Source organism: Pezoporus occidentalis, unplaced genomic scaffold, assembly GCF_034315485.1.
Source record: "Pezoporus occidentalis ecotype Australia unplaced genomic scaffold, CSIRO_AGI_Poc_V1 ctg110, whole genome shotgun sequence".
Lineage (NCBI taxonomy): Eukaryota > Metazoa > Chordata > Aves > Psittaciformes > Psittacidae > Pezoporus > Pezoporus occidentalis.
This window is the reverse complement of record NW_026912887.1, coordinates 2,215,009-2,233,664: the sequence shown is the minus strand read 5'-3', so window position 1 is coordinate 2,233,664 and position 18,656 is coordinate 2,215,009. Positions and strand designations below refer to the sequence as shown.

The 18,656-nt window shown below is 45.2% G+C and overlaps 1 protein-coding gene and 1 long non-coding RNA gene across 2 annotated transcripts in view; one reads left to right on the top strand and one right to left on the bottom strand.

Annotated features, from left to right (window-relative positions):
* The window catches only part of MYBBP1A (MYB binding protein 1a), a 58,002-nt gene that overhangs the window by 23,696 nt on the left and 15,650 nt on the right, over positions 1-18,656 (bottom strand). The window contains exons 19-23 of the mRNA XM_062632352.1: positions 18,434-18,591; positions 17,483-17,617; positions 16,126-16,231; positions 13,726-13,857; positions 12,188-12,256 (exon numbers count right to left, since the gene is read on the bottom strand). Coding sequence (XP_062488336.1) covers positions 12,188-12,256; positions 13,726-13,857; positions 16,126-16,231; positions 17,483-17,617; positions 18,434-18,591 — 600 coding nt within the window. The remainder of the gene's footprint in view (positions 1-12,187; positions 12,257-13,725; positions 13,858-16,125; positions 16,232-17,482; positions 17,618-18,433; positions 18,592-18,656) is intronic.
* LOC134170722 (uncharacterized) lies at positions 9,985-12,752 on the top strand. Its single transcript, XR_009967349.1, has 3 exons — positions 9,985-10,107; positions 11,051-11,196; positions 12,561-12,752. It is a non-coding gene; the product is annotated as an uncharacterized LOC134170722 (long non-coding RNA).

Below are 18,656 nucleotides of genomic sequence, written 5' to 3'. Positions count from 1 at the left end.
TTCCTAGTACAGGACAACTTCCCAGTCACTATCTCAGCAATAGAACAATGGGAAAGCAATCACCTGCTAGGTAGGTAGCAGGGGAACAGGGTCTTTCAGCTCCATGGGAGAGGCTCAACACCAGTGAGGCAGGGATGGTGGAAACTCTTGATAAAACACCTGCAAGCAGAGGAAAACCAAACGCACAGGATGCGGTGCCACGCTCAGACCTTGGCCCCCATTTCATGAGCTCTGCTGTTGGGTTTGAGGTTTTACTACCCCGCTTACTAAGAACAAAGCTCCCTGGAAGACAGCAGTTGAAGCAGAACTGACCATGAAGAAATCTCCATCTTTGTACCCCTCCTACTGACTCCTCTCTTCTCTTTAGTTTTATTATCCTACATAAACCTTTTCACCTGTGGCTCAGATGTCCTGATTTAAGCAGCAGCAACGAGAAGTTAAGAAAGCTACACAATTCTACTACTATTCCCAAGGCTCTGAACAGCAGCTGTCGCATCAATCAGATGGGCTGTTAACTTCATTCTGCTGCTCTGAGCACTTGTCTATACTACAGAAGGTTTTATCACATTAGCTATGCCACACATCCTCCTCCTCCACAACGTGGAAACTGCTATTGCAAGACACGAGCACGTAAGCCACCACCACTCAATCTGGCTGAAAATGCAGAATGAGCTAGAGGCCATAGAAATGCAGCTGCACCTACACAAGGTATGTCAGCCCTAGCCCTACAGGTAAAACAGTCATTGCCTTCAATGCCAAAGTCACACCAGTGTGACTTTTTTACCAGCACCTGAGCCAGCAGGAAACCCAGGACTAGCAATGGAGACAGTAGAGCAGCCTGCCTGCAGAGCAGGGTATACACACAGCACTCACTTACATACAGGTTTCTTCATGCCCTAAAACAGGATTTGTTTAATCGGGGACTCTACAAGTCATGTTCTCTCCATTGCTGCTGAGGAATGGATTTCTTTCCACTCCTTTGCCAACAGTGTTCTAGAGGATGTTCCTGTCAGATCAAAAGCCTCATCTTGCACTTGCCTAAAGAGACAAGCCCATTTATGAGATCTTGCTCGCTCAAGGACATGCAACAGGACATTTGTGCCCAATAAAAGTGGGTACACGCAGAGCTGCTTCCTTCAGCACTGTTCTGATGGCAGCTGGGAAAGGAGGGGGAGGGAACTCATTAAATAATAATTAAAAAGAAAATAAAAATCAAAGCTCCCTCCTACAGTCACCACAATCTAACAAGAACTAGTGACAGAAATTAGATGTTGCTAGATTGTAAAAGCAGTGGAAATGAGTCGGTGCACACAGGGAGAAGATCTGACACTGTAAAAGGTATCTGCACATTAAATACTGGGCTTCACTGGCAGGCCTTCTGCCCCAGATGAAGGCTCTGCGGGACATCTGGACAGTCAAAACAGTGACCGTACAAAATAACACACTGGACTCGTGGGCCAGGCTGGCTGATGGTATTACAGACCTGCTTTGACTATTTCATTTGCACAACAACAAAGATGCAGCTAGTGAGCATTCAGGGCTGTCCAAGACATTTACTTTGTTCTCCTTTCACCAGGGGCCAACAAGCAGACCCTCAGGACACAGCAATCCATACAGAACAATCCATATATTGGTCTGCTGCTCTGGTGACCAGAGATTCATTTCTCCCAGGGGTAACCACTTACCATATCAGAAAGGCCAATCAGTCTTAATGTTTCCCTCCAAAAAAAAAAAAAGAAGTCAATATCTTATTATCCTAAGTTCTTGAAAATAATAAGATGCCATAATTAAATGAGCCATGAGAACACAAAGTAAATCAGGAGCAGAACACAGTGCCCAAGAGCAGTGGTGTTTTCTTGCTCTTTCCATAATGCCTAATTACAGAATTGGTGGGGAATATTGGTACCATAGGGCATACTGAGACCAGAAGAGAAATGAACAGCAATAGACTGCAACGCATCCAAGCCATTCCCTTCCTGCATTAAAAACCAACAATAATAATCAGGAAATATGCCCATTTCCCCCTCCACTCCCAAATAACTTCTCTGCTGATTTAAGAATAAAGTCACAATTTGAAAAGAAAAAAGAAAAAAAATATCTAAGGCAATATAGTTTCTTAGCATTTTGGAGCTTTTCCTGTTTTTTCCCCTTTATTTTGGAGCATTTCCACTTTGCTTTTATAAGCTACTCACTCTTAAACACCACAACAAGAAATGCTCTTTTGTTGAGAAATCAAAGGAAAGATTCTCACACAATGTCCTAGGAGCTGAGGTTCAAAGAAACATTAGCAAATACCAAGAAACCTCTTGCAAAATCATCCTCTCTCTTGACCCTGCCTTTTCTCTTGGGAAAAATACATATATATGTATATATTTGGGGAATATATATCTATATATATTCCCTAAAGCTTTCCTGTTGTCAATTTTTTATTTTAAGCAGACACACTGTACTAAAACCGTGAAGAAACTCCACTGACACCTCAAGTTGCTTGCAGAGGTTGGTAAGAACAAAGCCAAAGCTGTCTCCTCCAGTTCCCCCACCTGGCTGCTCCTCCCAACACTTTCCAAGCCAGATGTCTCCTCTGACCAACAAAGCCAATTTTCCTGAATTCAGGAGAGACATCCAACAGGATTTTCTTTAGGCTATTCAGAAGGCAGCTACCACATAATGCAGGCTATTTAAAGAGACTTGGCTGAAGTCAAATTTAATAATTCAAGAGATTTAAGAGCAGTATGCATTCAAAAAACACCCTGCGTTGCCTAGGCACCGTGTGCCTTTTAGCTGCTGTCTCCGGTTCACTAGGCCAGTCTTGATGTTGCAAGGACAAAGGTTTTCATCTTTTGAGAACATTTATCAGCAGAAAATAAATCAGAATTGCAATTCGCTCCAGCATCAACTCTTGAGGTTTAGCTTTCAAAAGCACAAGGAAGTACTCGCATGTCAGTAAAAATTGTTAGTTTGGAACATTGAAATAAAGAGCATTGCTAAGCAAAAAGTAAAAATTAAATAGAATGAGACTGTACTGGGCTGAACTTTGTAGATTTCTCCATCTGACACCAGACCTTTCCATTTTGCAGAATGCACTGAGAGAAGCACCATGACAACATGGGCTGCACATCACCCCTTGGGAAGAGGGCACACGGCTTGAGACCCTGCTCTGCTAGGAGGTTGCTGAGGAATCCTGTAGAGAAAACTAATCTCCTTCCTTGCACTTTAACTTTTACAGAGTGGCATTTTAATACATCCCAATGGAAAGCATCCAAGGAACAAGAAGCATCCAAACTCCATTCTTCCCTCGTGCCCAAACAACAAAAACGGACCTACTGTGGTCACATAATCATAGAATCACAGGATGGTTTAGGTTGGAAGGGACCTTAAAGCTCATCCAGTTCCAACCCCCTGCCACTAGACCAGGTTGCTCCAAGAACTGTCCAGCCTGGCACTGAACCCTGTCAGAGATGTGCCATCCATCCTTCCACACGAACTCTTAAGAACATACTTGCCAGTAAACAAGCCCAGGCTGACATTCCGTTTTAGGCTGCAGAAGCCCTAAGCTTTCTTCACTTGCCAACGAAACACCTTCCAACACGCTTGCTAGTATTTCCACACCATACCCAATACCCCACTGTAAAGACAGCAGAAATCACTACCCAGAACTTCAACAAATCAGGATTCTACCCCGATGTTTCTGTACTATTTTGTACCATGAATATAAATTGAGCCCATATGACTGAGATAGTCCCTAATTTCATCACAACCACAGACATTTCTTCCCCTCCTGGTTTTATTTTGCTGTTATTAAATACATAGCAATGACCTTGCCTCCACGCAAACTTTCCCCCTTTGCTCTCCACAAATATCCGCTTATCAAAGCGCTGGAGGGGCTGTTTGTCAGGCTGAGCAGAACACACTTGGGTGGTTCACTCTCCGTTTAAAAACTATCAACTCCCAATGTGTCAGATGGCAAGTTTCATTTAGTAGGCTAAGAAATTAGTCTTGTAAAATCACTGCAATATGGGATGTATCTAACTCAGTAAGTCCATCTGACATGCAGGGCTGTTAATACTACTGATCAGCCCCATCCTTGCACAGCTCTGGCCAGCAGCTGTGTCTGCAGAAACAACTAAAATGTAGGTGGCCATTTCCTTATTTCTTCCCAGCAACACACTAGAATCAGTAGCAAGCAGAATAAACACAGTCTGTATCTCAGAATGAGAATAAAGAGGCAAACAGGAGCTTTTTCATGCTCTGTTTGTACTGCCCTGAGTATGGTGGAATATAAGGACTGGGACTGCTAACAGGGCAGTTTCTGTGTGCCAGTCAGTTAATGCCTGCTATCATTATGGATTTGTGTATGGGCAATGCAGGCATCTATCTGCTAGACACTTCCTGCAAAAGACATAGGGGCCATTAAAAGGCACCATGAAATACAACAAAAAACCCTGATATGATGGGAAAAACAAACGTGAACAGCAAACAACATGCACGATGCTCCAAAGAGACCCAGCAGACTCAGTGACAGGGGTCCCTTGCTCAACTGAAACACACCATCAGCACACAAAGTTCTCAATGCAAATACAAGGGAAAACTCATGCCATGGGATTTCAAGCACTCAGCCTAAATGCAGTCAGGAAGATCTGAAAAATTTAAACTGATCTTTTTCAACTGTCAACAGTGAGAGGAAAGGGAGAGAGAACCATGGTTTATAAAGCAGTTCATCAGACAGCATGATGTTTTGCTATGGCATCGGACACCCTTCCAAAAAACATCATTTATAGATCCTGTCAATGTCCCCCAGCTCTCCAGAGAAGAATTTCTTTGAGCTATCCCAGTGCAAGAGACACTCTCAAAAATGAGAGGTTGGGATGCAATAAGCCACATTCACAACCATCCTCAAGGTCTATGAATTCAAAATCTGTACACAAAAACGTAGAGCACTCTGGCCTTGACCCAGCAAAGCACTTAAGCATTCAACTGCTTCCTCTTCGACTTCAGAGGGACAGTTTACATACCTAGAGCTAGTTCATGTCACAGGGCTTTGCTAGCTTACGATGAAATAGCACAAAAATGTCCCAAGAGCCCACCCACAGATCAGCTTTACCTTGCAAAACACAGGGTCTCCTTGACCATCTCCTTACACAAAACAAAAACAGGAACAGGAGCAGGACACTGACTGGAGCCAAAGCATGTCACTCTGACATAACATTTTCCAGCTGCAATTGGATTCTCTTCATTGAACAGAGAATGCATAATGAACAGAAGACAAAAAGGACAAAGCTTAAAGGTAAGAGCCACTGTAAGACCATACTGCACAAGAAGCTGTCACTGCTGGTGAGTAACACCCTCTGAAGATGTGGCTGTCTCAACCAGACCCTGGGACAAGCCTTCCTCCTAGTGACACCTTTATGGGTGACACAGGAGCAGCGTGCCCTACCTCTGCCAAAAGGATGGAAGATGCTTTGAAGGAATGGTACCTTTCAGACATGGCCTATTGCCTTGCTAGCACCAGCAGCCCAAGTCTCATTGCTGATGCAAAGAGGGAAGAACTGAACTGGTGCTGATACTTATCTGGGGAGGTTTATTTTGCTTCATTATTAGTAATTTTGCTTACACAAAATATTCCATAACAATATTCCTATACCACCTGCTGGAAACCACCTGTGAGAATGCAGGCAAGGCATTGTGCATTAATGCAATGATCCATTCATCTACCCAGCACGAGGAACTGCCCAACGTACACAAAGAGGGGTGCTGGCTTCTGACACATTGCAGTGCTTTTATTATTATTGCTGTACTAAACTTTAATTACTTTTTAACTTAGTTATTTACACAGAACATAAACAGTTCAGAAAGATAACTGTCAACCAGCCAAGACCTCTTTGGCAGGACTTTGGGATGAAATCTTACTCTTCTGGTGATGGCAGCTCTGGCACAGAACTGCTTCAGTTCTGTAAAATGATGTCTATATATGTTTGATCCCCTTGGGGAGACTGCCAAAGCACCAAGATTAATTAGCAACTTACCTAAAATACACCCTCTAGTAGATACATCTTAAAGGGTTCCTTGTCACAGACTGCTTTATAAAAACACATTTTGAAATATTAATGAATCTAAGTGACAGAAGATGACATTTTGAACTGTCTCAGTGCCCATTCTCATCTCCACACTCAGTAAAATGACTTTTATGAGTTTCATGACAGCTCTGCACTTACATCAGCTTTGCAGAGTTCTAGCCAAATCACAGAAGATAAACTCACTTGATGGACAAATATAGCATCATTATGCTCCCAGCTACTGCAACATCCTCAATCAATGCAGTTTTACATGTAAATGTATTCAAACTGACCACAGTGCAAAAGTAATTGCAAAGGCTCTTAGCAATTGCACTGAAACGTACACTCCTAATGCATTTCCCTGAGGAGAAGGACAAGAGACAGGTATCAAATCGTTTGTGGAAAGCCTAGGCAAAAGTTACAGACTATAAGTGGTCTGCCTGCCAATACAAGCGAGATGGGGACAACGCTTCACTCCTGGTAGCAGTGGATGTTTCATTTGCTAGTCTTCCTTTCCAAGCTGTTTTCAGTACTGCTGCTCAACAAGGTCGAATTCTCAGGGGAAAGCCTGCTTGTTCCACTCCAGGCTTCCAGAAAGGCCACGATCCAGCCTGTTTCCAGTCCAGAGCTGGCACTTAGAATATGGACATGCCTGCAGAAGCCTGCATCAGCAGCAAGCCTGGGTACTGCAGTGCAAACAGCCACACATTCTCCTTCTTCACCTGATCCTCAGACTAACAGAGTAAGGTTTTAGGGTAGAAATTAGGGTAGAAGCATTAGTTCACAGACTCAGCCAGTCCTCTGGCAGACCCAGCATCTATCAAAATGGGGGAGAAGGGCTGGAAATGCCATAAGAACCTCACCACAATTAACAACACACCACCAACAGGTTTGTGCTGTAATAGTGTCGGAGACACAGCCCAAGACTACACAATCACAGAACTAGATGTTACTGTAGCTATGCTCATCATACTGATGCTGCTAAAAATAAACCAGGAAGACATTCCTCACCTGAGGCTCAGGAGGGTTCTGGTATGTAGCTGAGTCATGCAACAATCATTAAAGTAAACACACCTTGATCCCTGGTTTACACTCCATCAGCACAAGCCAAAAACCCAAACCTTTTCTGCATATTGAAAAAGCAATGCTGCACCCACTGAAACAAGGCACAAGGAAGTAATCTGAAGGTCAAAGTCTCCTAGAAAACACCTGCAGTAGTAAGATCAAACTGCATTAAAAAAGGAGGAAGCAAGAACAAGCTCACACCATCTTTTTTCTCTAAAGAGAATTTAAGAGAATGTGTTTAGTGCTTGTGGAAGACATCAGACCGACAGCAACGTCCTTAGTCAACAAACCAGCACAAGCCTCCCTCCCCATTAGCACCACACACATTCTGCTTGGCTAACTGCAAGGCTGTGCACTGCCAACGGGATCATCTGTGCCAGAAGCTTAACACAGTTCATCAGCACCAGGTCAGCTCAAATGTGTAACACAAGCTCCATTTTTTGATGACTTGTCATTTTCCCATACCAGTCTTACCACTGAAGCTTATATCCCTACCTGTCATTTGTACCTAAGCTACTTAGAGCACACATACATATGCTGGTATGCATGTAGGTACTGAAGTCTAGAAATGTTACCTACACTTTACTCGGGTGTAAGCACCTTGTTGGCAAGAGAAAGCTATCAAATCCACCTGGATGTACAAAGAGATCGTGATGTGCGCACTGCTCCCATTTTCCTACCACTGTTGATACTCCTGCTGGCCGTTACAGCACCTACAAGGTCATAGTTACTGTAACTGCATCCATTAAGCTGGATTAGACCACCCCAAAAATTCATTCTGTACCACCTTCTTTCTTTTACTGTAACTTGTAGCACTTCTCACACACTAAAAGTCCTCCTGAGAAGCTTCACAGTGGCTGCTTACAATCTAGTCATTTCATACCGTTACTATTCACTTCTTTCTACAGTGGACAACAGTGCAACACACCACACACACGAGGCACGGCAAATTCTGAGAACGCAGTGCAGCTTCAAGTTGTAAATTGGTTTAACTTAGACACATGGGAAAGCAAGGAGCAACAGGAGTTTAGGAAATAGATCCCAACTGCTACTGTAGTAACAAAAAGAAAAAACAAAACAAACACCACAGCAAAACCCACCAGACTTCTCAGTTCAATAAAAGACATCCAAGCATCAGTGTTTTCATTCTTTCCAAGCCTGAAGCATTTTGACTCGCACATAGGCACCACTGGGACAGCAGTCGTCTTTAGCTCCACACTTCAATGTAGAGTGTGAAAAATAGGCCAGCCAACAGGTAACGCTGAGCATCCAAAGCACCCGCTGCCAGAGTCACAGTGCATTTGAACTGGCAGCAGATGATTCAGTGTCCTGCAATCAGTGTGGTCTCACCAAAGGGGAAAAGTCCAGCTCAGATGCATGAGCTGCCTGAAACAAGGTGATTTTGCAGACCCATTGTCACACAGATCTTCATTTGCATCTTTCTGATGTGTATGTTTAAAAAGGCACTAAGTGGGTGGGATGACAACCCCCTTCCCTGGTCAAGCATCCCTTGCCCTTTGTTCTTTCTCACAAATGACATCAACCTCTCCAGCTCTTTCCTCTTCCAGGGAAACTGCTGCATTACTGTTTCCTGCAGGCATCCACACTCCAGGAGTAACACCACAGGAACAGAACCTGGCCTCATGTACAAGCTTCAGTTTCAAGTTTAGTCTCAATAAGACCATTGCAGATTCACCTTTCCAGTCTAAAACTTGTTATACAGGTTGAGCTTACTGCTACCAACCCAACCACTGTGAGCCAGGTTTAAAATGCCTTAAGAACTTTCACCCCTCAATGTGCTGCTCGTTTTATCTCACAGATGACTTCAATATGGAGGTGAACAAACCTACCACTGCTTTAGACATGTAGGAACAGTGTCAGAGAAACAGGGCTGACGTGACGTCTGTCACACTACCTAAAGTTTTGTACTAATGCTTCCTTCTTTTCTACTAAGCTTTAAATCAAGAGACACCCTCTGCTACACCTGCCTTTGGGTATCTCCAGAAGACCTCTCTCGACAGCAATCACAAAGGCCAAAAGAAATGCACCTAACAGAAAGGCATGTAACACCCATTCCATGACCACAAACACCTTTGTCTTTACAGATGCAACACTGCTGCCGAGGGTCAGATGATCTCTGGCCTTCAGAGGTGACTGAAACAGGAGGTACAGAAAGGCTGCAGCATTTGCAAGACCCAGTTGTCCAAGTCATCAGCCACAGCCAACACTCCACACTGACAAACTGCTTTCCAGCATTCTCGTACTCACTTCACAGGAGCCATAATTTCATGTTAAATGAGCACTGCCATATGGTGAGATAAATCTGAGCTTTCACCCAGCCACCCCTGCCCCTGAACTGTTTCTGTGCCATGAACAAGACCAATGAATTCATCAAAATTCATTGTTGTAGCACAGCAAAAGGGAGAAAGGTAGGGAAAGATGAATGTGCGCAAGGGGAGGGCAAGTTTCCAGGCAAACCATCCTCATGCCCATTTTCTGACATAACTGCATGGACACTTGGGCACCAGACAGACAGTGAGGTCCCCAGGATCAGGACAAAGGGCTGGGGTTGGAAAGGCCAGACAGCTCCTCCCCAAGCCAGTGCCAGCTGAGCAGCATTTGAACAGCTCCTGCACTTCCTTGAGGATGCTCTCTCAGTTACAACTGCCCAGAAATTAAGTTCAGCAGACCTGCAGCAGCTCACAACACAAGGCACAGGAACATCTCACATACAGTTGAGGTTTGCTGCTTCCTGACAAGAGCCCAGGCAGGTGCAGGTCTTGCTCTACACACTGTGGCTTACAGAGCACACAGGGAAACGAATCACCTCAACAGGCTAGTTCAGTGCAACCACTTAGAGATCAAGGCTGACTTTACACTAGAGACCCCAGCAACAGCAGTAAGAGCTGGACATGTATGGCAGGGACCAGTTGGCTGAAAGTTGGAGCAGACCCCTCCAAGCTACTCTCACAAACACCCAGGTATTAAGGTAAGGAGGGAATATCCTCCCCCCTTACATTCTCCTCATGAACCACTTTTCCTTTAGTTCAAAACTGACTAAAAGCCCAACCTGAAGGCAAATCTGCTTCTCCTGCCTCCATGGAAAGGGCCTCCCCCAGGCCAGTTGGGATAGTGGCCACCAGCATTGGTGGGCCAGAGCTCCAGGGCTCATTACCAGGCCAACACAAGACATGTGGCCAGAGCTGTGAGCCTCCACCTTCCCATGCAGAGCATGGCCCTGGGGACTCCCTGCCAAAGGGATCAGCAGAGCCAAGAAGTCAAAAATCACAGTGGGATTAGCTGCTCACATCAACACAGGAGGCACAGCCAAAACAATCAGCATTAATAACAGGAGTGTTAGAAGGGGGATTAAGCCTCATGTCTCTGGGATTAAGCTAGTTTAATGATTAGAAGCCACTATTCAGAGTTGAAAATGGGAGACTACCCCACTTGCCTCTTAACTATAGGGGCTGGCCAAAGGGAATGTATCATACCTTGGTGTCTTCAGGATTCTGAATTAGGACAGCCCTTTTCGTGGCCCAGCCTCTTCACCTGACTCCCCCAGAGGCTGCCAGGAGCTGCAGACTCCAGAGAAGTTATCCCCCTACTTCACACAAAATATGACTTTGCCACATACACCCACCAAGTTTGCCTCTACCCTCTAAGATACCACCAAAGCACATCTGCATTGAAAACCAGTGGGAATATTTAACTGAAAACCTGCAAAATTGGATATTTGATGAGGTGAAGACAGAATTCCTGAGAAGAAAGCAGTGTGCAAAACATACAAAGCTGCAAACCCGAACTCCACAGGCTTTACACAGCTTATTGTGCCATGCTGCCTTTGTCTGAACAGCAGTATATACACGTTCTCTACCCAGTCTCCCACACACAGTACACTGCACATCCTCCCCTACTCTTCCCACCCACAGATAAGCACACTCTGGAAACAAAGCTTGAAGAGATAACTGGAAGCCCTGAAAGAAGGACAATGCTATTCCCTGTGGGGAAGCAAAGACAGCCACATAATGAAGCTGCCTGCTTGGATGCTGCTCTGGTCTCTTGAGGATAGGTTCAAGTATGTGCTTTAAAATTAATTTGTTTGTTATTTCTGTAATGCATCCTTATTTCTAGCCACTGAACATAAAATTAGCTTAATTCACTCTTTTCTCTAAATCAGAGCCATTCCTGTTGGGTAAACGACCCTGAAATGCAATTTACACTGACAGTATAAAGCAGCCCTACAGCAAACACACACCTAACCCTTCACATTCCCTCCAATGCTCAGAAACAATAAACCAGCTATTTATGAAACTGAAAGGTCAACCTAGGATGCATTTCTGCAGGGGATAGATGCATGTTACAGCTGGGGGGTGGGAAAGTCTGAGCACAGTGCTACTGGCCCAGAGGGCTTTTGGTTATTAACTGCGTGGAAGGCTCCCCCACTGCAGTGAAAACCCAGACAGGCCTCAATCCCTGCTCATGCAACAGTGAGCTGTGCACTCACCCTGCAATGTTTTATTGATAAGGCTCCACTAACTCTGTGTTAGTCAGGCACATGCACTCAACCATCACAAATCGGATCTATAGTACAGGTGTTTTAAACTAGACACAGAAGCACATGCCCTAGAAAGTGCAGGACAGCTTGCAAGGAGCAGAACAGATTCCAGAAGCTAACCCTCAGTTAGCATTAGGAGGCAAGGAGCATGACACACTACATTAATACAGGGGAACATCCTACCAATAAGAAAGTAATCAAAGAATAAGTAACTGAAGGCAAACCCCCTATCAATCAGGCCTCAACCCTGAAAGCTGCAGGCAGGTTTTAAAGGAGGTGCTACCAAAGAACCCCTGCGACTGCACATCTATAACCTCTTTCCACAACTTCAGCCACACACCTGAAGCAGCAAGACAGTATTTGCAAAAGCTCTCCCCCTAGGAAGCCCACTTCTCAAAATTGGGCAGCCCTAAAGGCAGCATTAAGCATATTAAGCATCACCTGAGCTGCTGTGATTGACTTCTCCAATTGACTGTTTAATACAGCTTTGTTTGTTTGCGTTCCTTCTTACCTGCTGATGTTGCCTGGCTCCCGCTGTGATAGACTTGACAAGAGTATCTACTAATGGCTTACACATGATCTGTAACGAAAGACCCAATCTCTTATTAGTGGTTTGCTGGCGGACAGGTTTGGTGTTCAAGCAAAACAGCCTGTATTTTACACAGCTTCCTGAGTGAGAATTAAATGCCACAAGAAACAAAAGTGCCCAGAGATCAGCAACAGCTTATTTGAAAATTAACAGCTTTGCTCACACCAACCCCGAGTGAAATCTTGAACACAACAAAATCAGCAGCAAAACTCTTAACTCAGAACTATCAGGCAAAGATTTCACCTCTTGTGTTCTGCCTGATTCTGGATTCAAGACTGCATTTTCCTGTACACAGGCAGCTCACTTTGCACAGAGGAACAGTCTCAGGGGCAAAGGAGAATATGCTGGGTTAGACTGCAGAACATCAGAGCCTGGAGAAAGATCTGAACCCACCTGCTAACAGGGCCAGAAACAACAGCCAGGAGGAAGGCCTCCCTGCAGACCTCCAAGTCACTTTAAAGTTGTGCCCTGCTGCAACTCTTGATCAAACCAACCTTTCTAGAGGAGTAATAATTGTCAGCAAAGCTTGATGAACCTCTGTTCTGGTCTAATCCACCAAATTTCTACACTTACAGACAAAATACTCCCAAATTCAGGGGCACAAGAAATGAGAAAGCATCTGGACTGTAAATACCTTACTGGAATACCACTAATACCACCTAACAGGCATTGGAAGGTCTGGCTCTGACAAGGCAGAGACAGCAGTTTGCTGCACAGTTCACTGATATCTTGTGCAGATGGTTATTCCAACCATACCACGTGAAATAGTTTCTTTGGGGAGGGGGGAGGAAAGCCTACTAAAAGAACAGAGAGCTCTAGCAAGTGGGCAAACCCTAGCTTTAAACAGGCCAGGGTTTGTGTATATTGTTACCTTTGTTTTATAAAGGAGATGCAATGATGTGGAAGAGGGGATCAAGTGCACCCTCAGTAAGTTTGCAGATGACAAGTGTTCATCTGTTTATCACAACAACCCCATGGACCACCACAGGCTTGGAGAAGAGAGGCTCGAAAGTTGCCTGGCAGAAAAGGACCTGGGGAGGGTGGTCAACAGCTGGCTGAAAATAAGCCATCTTGTGCCCAGGTGGCCAAGAAGGCGCTGAGAATCTTGGCTTGGATCAGCAATAGTGTGTCCAGCCTCATGTAAACCTTGCTCATCCCACTGTCCTGAATACTGGTAGAAAAAGAAAAATCAAAGCTTCTCAGGCTGTATTTAAAGGGCAGACCTCTGTTCATCTACGTTCTCCACGCAGTATTCCAGCCCAAACCATACATGAGATCCTGGTGTTCTGCAATGTTGCTATCAAAACATACAGTACTAACAGCAGGGGAAGATCTAGGAAACCTGACAGCAGTTTTAAAAGCCCACAAATAAAGCAGGCAAGTTTCCCTCCCTACTTCCCCATGAGTTACAACTGGACTTGGGAGCCAGCGGAACATACCATGCAGTCAGCAACACTCACCGGGAAGCGTGTGAAGAGATCATGGAACATGGAGCTTGTAAGGGCACTGTTCCGTTTAGACAGGAATTGTGTTAGTGCTTGCTGATAAACTGCAGTCACTCTCTCCATATCCAAACAACCTGTGCTTAAAAGCTATAGGGAAAAAGCAGAACAAGAAACATTTCCAGTGAAACACAAGGATGAATCACTAACAATGAAGAAATTTCATTTCTATCAATGCACACAGGTTTTTCCAACAACCACATGTTCTTGGGTAGTTTACATGATACAGGCCCATGGGATACAACATTTAGAACCAGAAAGAAGCAACAAAATGGGCCCCAAACATGTTCACCCAAGTACTGATGGCCGCATGACCACGTTAGTGAAGGGCAGCACAGCTTTCTAGTAAGCCTACAAACACTGCATGTAGTGTGGGGGCTGTACTTCTAAGTTTGGGGGGCAAGTCTAACACAGAAGGTTTACAGAGCACTCAAAGCCCACCCCACAGCAGCTGTGCTGTGCACATGGCATTGCCAGCTATACAGAGTTATCAGAATCTTCAGATACCAGTGTATGTAGATACCCAGATCTACACACACTTAACAGCTATGGCCAGGTTTTCTGGGTACCCAGCAGGCGAGCCCTAGCTCTGATGAGGGATCCAGCTAGCCTAGAACACTGTAAATGCTCCCGTATCCCCCCCTGGTGGGGAACAAGGAACCAGACATACAGCAACCAGCCAAGACCTGCACAGACACTATGGATGTAAACAACACAAGGATGAATGGAGACGGAGGCATGGAGCATAGCATCCCAACATTCCCTACTGTTCTCCTCTTAGCAGGGAAGCACTGAATTTTGGGAGTCAAAGCTGTAATCTTCACAATAGTGGATGGACCTTTTCCTAACCTCTGCCCAAGCAATTTTTCCATGGCCCCATAGCAAGTTAAACCCATGTTAGTGTTGTGTCCCATTCTCAAGTCAAATTCCCAGGCCTACTGCAGCTGAACACAGGCTAGAGTGGACAGAGGAAATGGATCCTGAAATATCTGTCCTCAGTTTCCCAGCCAAGTGTCTGTGCTTTGCATTTATTTGACACACACATCTGCAGGGAACGAAAAATGATTCCTCCTCCCATGCAGATGTTTATTGTAAAAGTCTTCTGTAGTCACACACTTAGCCACTGCATCATAGGGTCTGCTCTAGTTCCACTCTCCTGCTACTGAAAAGCTCCAGATTATGCTCACAAAGCACTACTCACTGGAAACACACGACACCTTTGTCTCTGGTTCCCCACTGCAAAAGCTTCCTGGCCTCAACACCAAGTCAGCACCAGCAGCATCATACAAACTGAACCATGTCACTTCCCCCAAACCAACAACTCGCTTTGGCTGCTGGCTGTGCCCTTGGCTGGTCAAGACCACAGCTCTATTCCCACAGGAGCAATAGCCTTCCCTGGAAGCTGCACAAGGATGCTATGAAGCATGTCTCACTCTCGCCTCAACATCAAGTATGTTGTTTATAATTCCCACAGATCTCCCACTTTGCTTTTCTTTCCAGAAAGGCCCAGCACAGAATAAAAGCCACTTGGATTAACACTCTCAGTCTCTCACTAAGCCTTAGAAACACTGGCTGTCTTTTCAGCTGCTAATAATAGCTCTGTGCTTGTAATTTCCAGGCCCTCCCTTGACATGAGGTGGCCCTGTTTATTTTCCTCCCCCACAAAATGTCAACAGGATTAAGGCACTAATTCCTGAACACAATTTGAGAGGTTCAGAGACAAGTATCAGCTGGCTGGTGAAACACTACTTGCTAAGTTTCTAGTGGAGGTAACTGGATTAAGCTGCCCAATACATAGGGTCACCACATTCAGACATCCGTGGAATTCAGCAGACACAGCAGGTGAAAGAGGACCTAGAGGAAAGCTCCACAAGTAACAGACACCTAAAGAACAACCAGATGGAAAGTCTCCCTGCAAACAATCATCACTGAAATGAGGGCTGCTCCACATTTGCTTCACCCTGAGACAACTCAGCCCAAACCTCACTCTCATCCACCACTGTCCTGTACCTCCCTGCTCCTCAGCACCCTCCCAGAAAAGAACTCTGAATGCCAGGAGATTAATATGAAATAGCAAATCAGCCAGGAGAGCAGCTTAACTATATACATCGGGCTTCTCCAGTTAACCACTGTACACCAGCAGCCCCTGGTGGCTGTGGCAAGCAGGCACTGCAAAGACAGGAGGGGATGGGCCAGAAGGGGATGGGGAATTTAACAGCTTCATGAAAAACAAATCATGTAGACAGGCATCTGCAGGCCACAGAACAGGAGACTGAGCAAGCAAAGTCCACTCAGTGAAATGGGATAATGCAACTTTACTGGTAAACCCCACTGCCCCAAGAGCAGCTGCAGTCTGACCTGAGAAGCCTGTGGGATGGTGCTGTTCTGTTTCTCTGGCAGAGGGGTAGTTGATGACTTATCAGGTGTGTTTCCTTTCAACACTTTGAGCAGGTATAACGAGGCACTAAAAAAGAAAAGGAAAGAACACAGCAGTTACCAGTGTCAACTGTGCAAAGCCACCTGAGGGCAGAAGCCCACGGCAGAGGGGTTGGAACTAGATGATCTTAAGATCCTTTCCAATCCTAACTTCTATGATTCTATGATGCAGGCAGTTTATCCTGTACCTAGGAGGGTTAAATTGCCTGACAGGGCCCCTTGTCTCTATCTAACCCATTCTTGCCAGACCTAAAGACAAACAAATCTTAGGAGGCTGCATCATTTCATTATCTGTCACCACAGTCAGACATCACCACTGTCAGCCTGAGTTCCTCAAACTCACGTTTTTGACAAGTAGTGCTTGAGGATTTTTGCATTCCCAAGCCTGCACAGCTCAGGCAGTGCTGCATTGCAGCCTTCCCAGCGCAGACTGCTATGTGCCTGGAGAACTCGGATATATCAACTGAGAGAGTATGCAGAGAGCCTGCTGCTTGTGAGAAAAAGGCACAGCTCCACTCAGGACTGCCACTGCCAGGAAGCTGTCAGGGAGCTGTGCAGCACACACAGCCAGCCCTGCAACACCAGGAAGTACCATGGTTCCTGCGCAGCCACAAGCCCAGTGTGCTGCAGAGCCAACACTGCCCAGGGACACTGAGGGTTGACCATGCAACATGGTATCCATTGCATACTCAGTTGTGTTGAGAAATCCCATATGGAGTATGAAAGTCCTCCTGAAACTGCCTGCAAGTCACAAGAGAGCCTAACCAGTAAATGGCACTCCCATTTACACCAGGAAACAGCAAGACTCATGTTTCCTAACAAATACACACATGGCTTACCCTAATTCACCTGTATTCAGCAGCAAAGGAGTGAGTACTGGTAGGTCCAAGAATCATAATCATTATTGTCCTCATTGTGCTATCACTAAGACAGTAAAGCACTGTATTTACAAAACAATCACTGCAGACTGACTATAAATTCCTCTCATCCGTACACACACAATTCATTGCTCCCCGATGAAGCCTCAAGGAAGCACTTCCCATCACTATTAGCAAAGCTGTACCAGACTATTTCTGTATCACAGAGCCCACTGAAGATGATCACCAAAACAATGGACATCTGTTTGAAAATGCTTCAGACTGCCAGGGTGACTGACTAGTCCTCATGTAAGACACAGATGCTGGCACCTAGACTTGAAGTCTCTTGCTTCTCTGAACTGCTTTAACATGCAATATTATGCCTGCTTACAGTCAGCCCACAGCACTGAGTGTACACTCACCTGAAATAATAGAGAGCCACTGAGGAGTCAGTGTGCTTGCAGGCTTTCTTCACAAGCCTCTCCACAAAAGCGTGCAAATCCTCTTGCAGGACATCTACTCTCTTGCAGTACTGCTTCATTCGGCACAGGGAGTTCCTGAAGAGCATTAAAACCAAACCCAAAGCTATTACCTACAGAAGGAGCTCTGGGGAACAGATGGCTATGAAACCTTATCACTGGGCTCAGGGTGATACATTAACAGAAATAGTGCTAGCTGTTGGCAGCAAAAGAGGCAATCACTGCTGTGGCAAGAAGGGTGAGATTTACCGTTCTGCCTTCTAGCACCTATTTAGGCAAGAGAGTCAACTCTTCTCCAGAGCTCATAAAGGGGATTGGCTTCCTCAAACACTGTTACTGCAGAACTGCTCCTCAACAGAGTAGAGAGCAGCACTGAAAATGCTATAGAGCAGCACTGGGGATGTCAGGGAGTGGTGTACAGAAGACACATCCTGACACACACCAGGCATTATGTCTTTGTCTATCTTGCACCATGCCTCACTTCTGGCCATGAACAGAGAACTTCCACTCTGCCTGAAACTTGTTGGGAGCTTCATTCCAGCCACAGCAGCAACTCTGTAACACTAGGGAGGTGTTGCATGGTCTGACTTGGAGATCAGAGACCTGTGGAGATAATCCAGTGATATGGCACCATGCCTGCAATACCAGTGTTTGCTCCTGAGGTTTCCATCTGCAAATAGGTTTGACACTTGAAGTCCCTTAGACTAGAAAACTCAAATCCTACTATTTTGCCTGCAGGTTATGACTAAGCATTGTGCACATGTATGGTGCTACACAATCTGTAAGTATAGTAATTGTCTTCAGTCTCAGAAAGACAACTTCTGAGATTCAACCAACACCATTGGCGTCTATCAAAAGCTATTACCTGTTAAGTGGAAAACCGAGGACACTTACCTGAAGATATTGGCTGTTTTCTTGAGGAAGTCAACCTCCTGCTTGTCAGAGTCTGTGCTCATGCACTGCTCAATCACCCGAAGCAGGGGCTCAATGATGTCAAACACCAAGGGATTCTCTGACTGCTTAGTCAGGAATGCTTCAATCAGATCCAGTACCTGAAAACACACAATTACTGACATAAGAACTAATGCAGACAGGGAAACATGATAGATCTACCCAG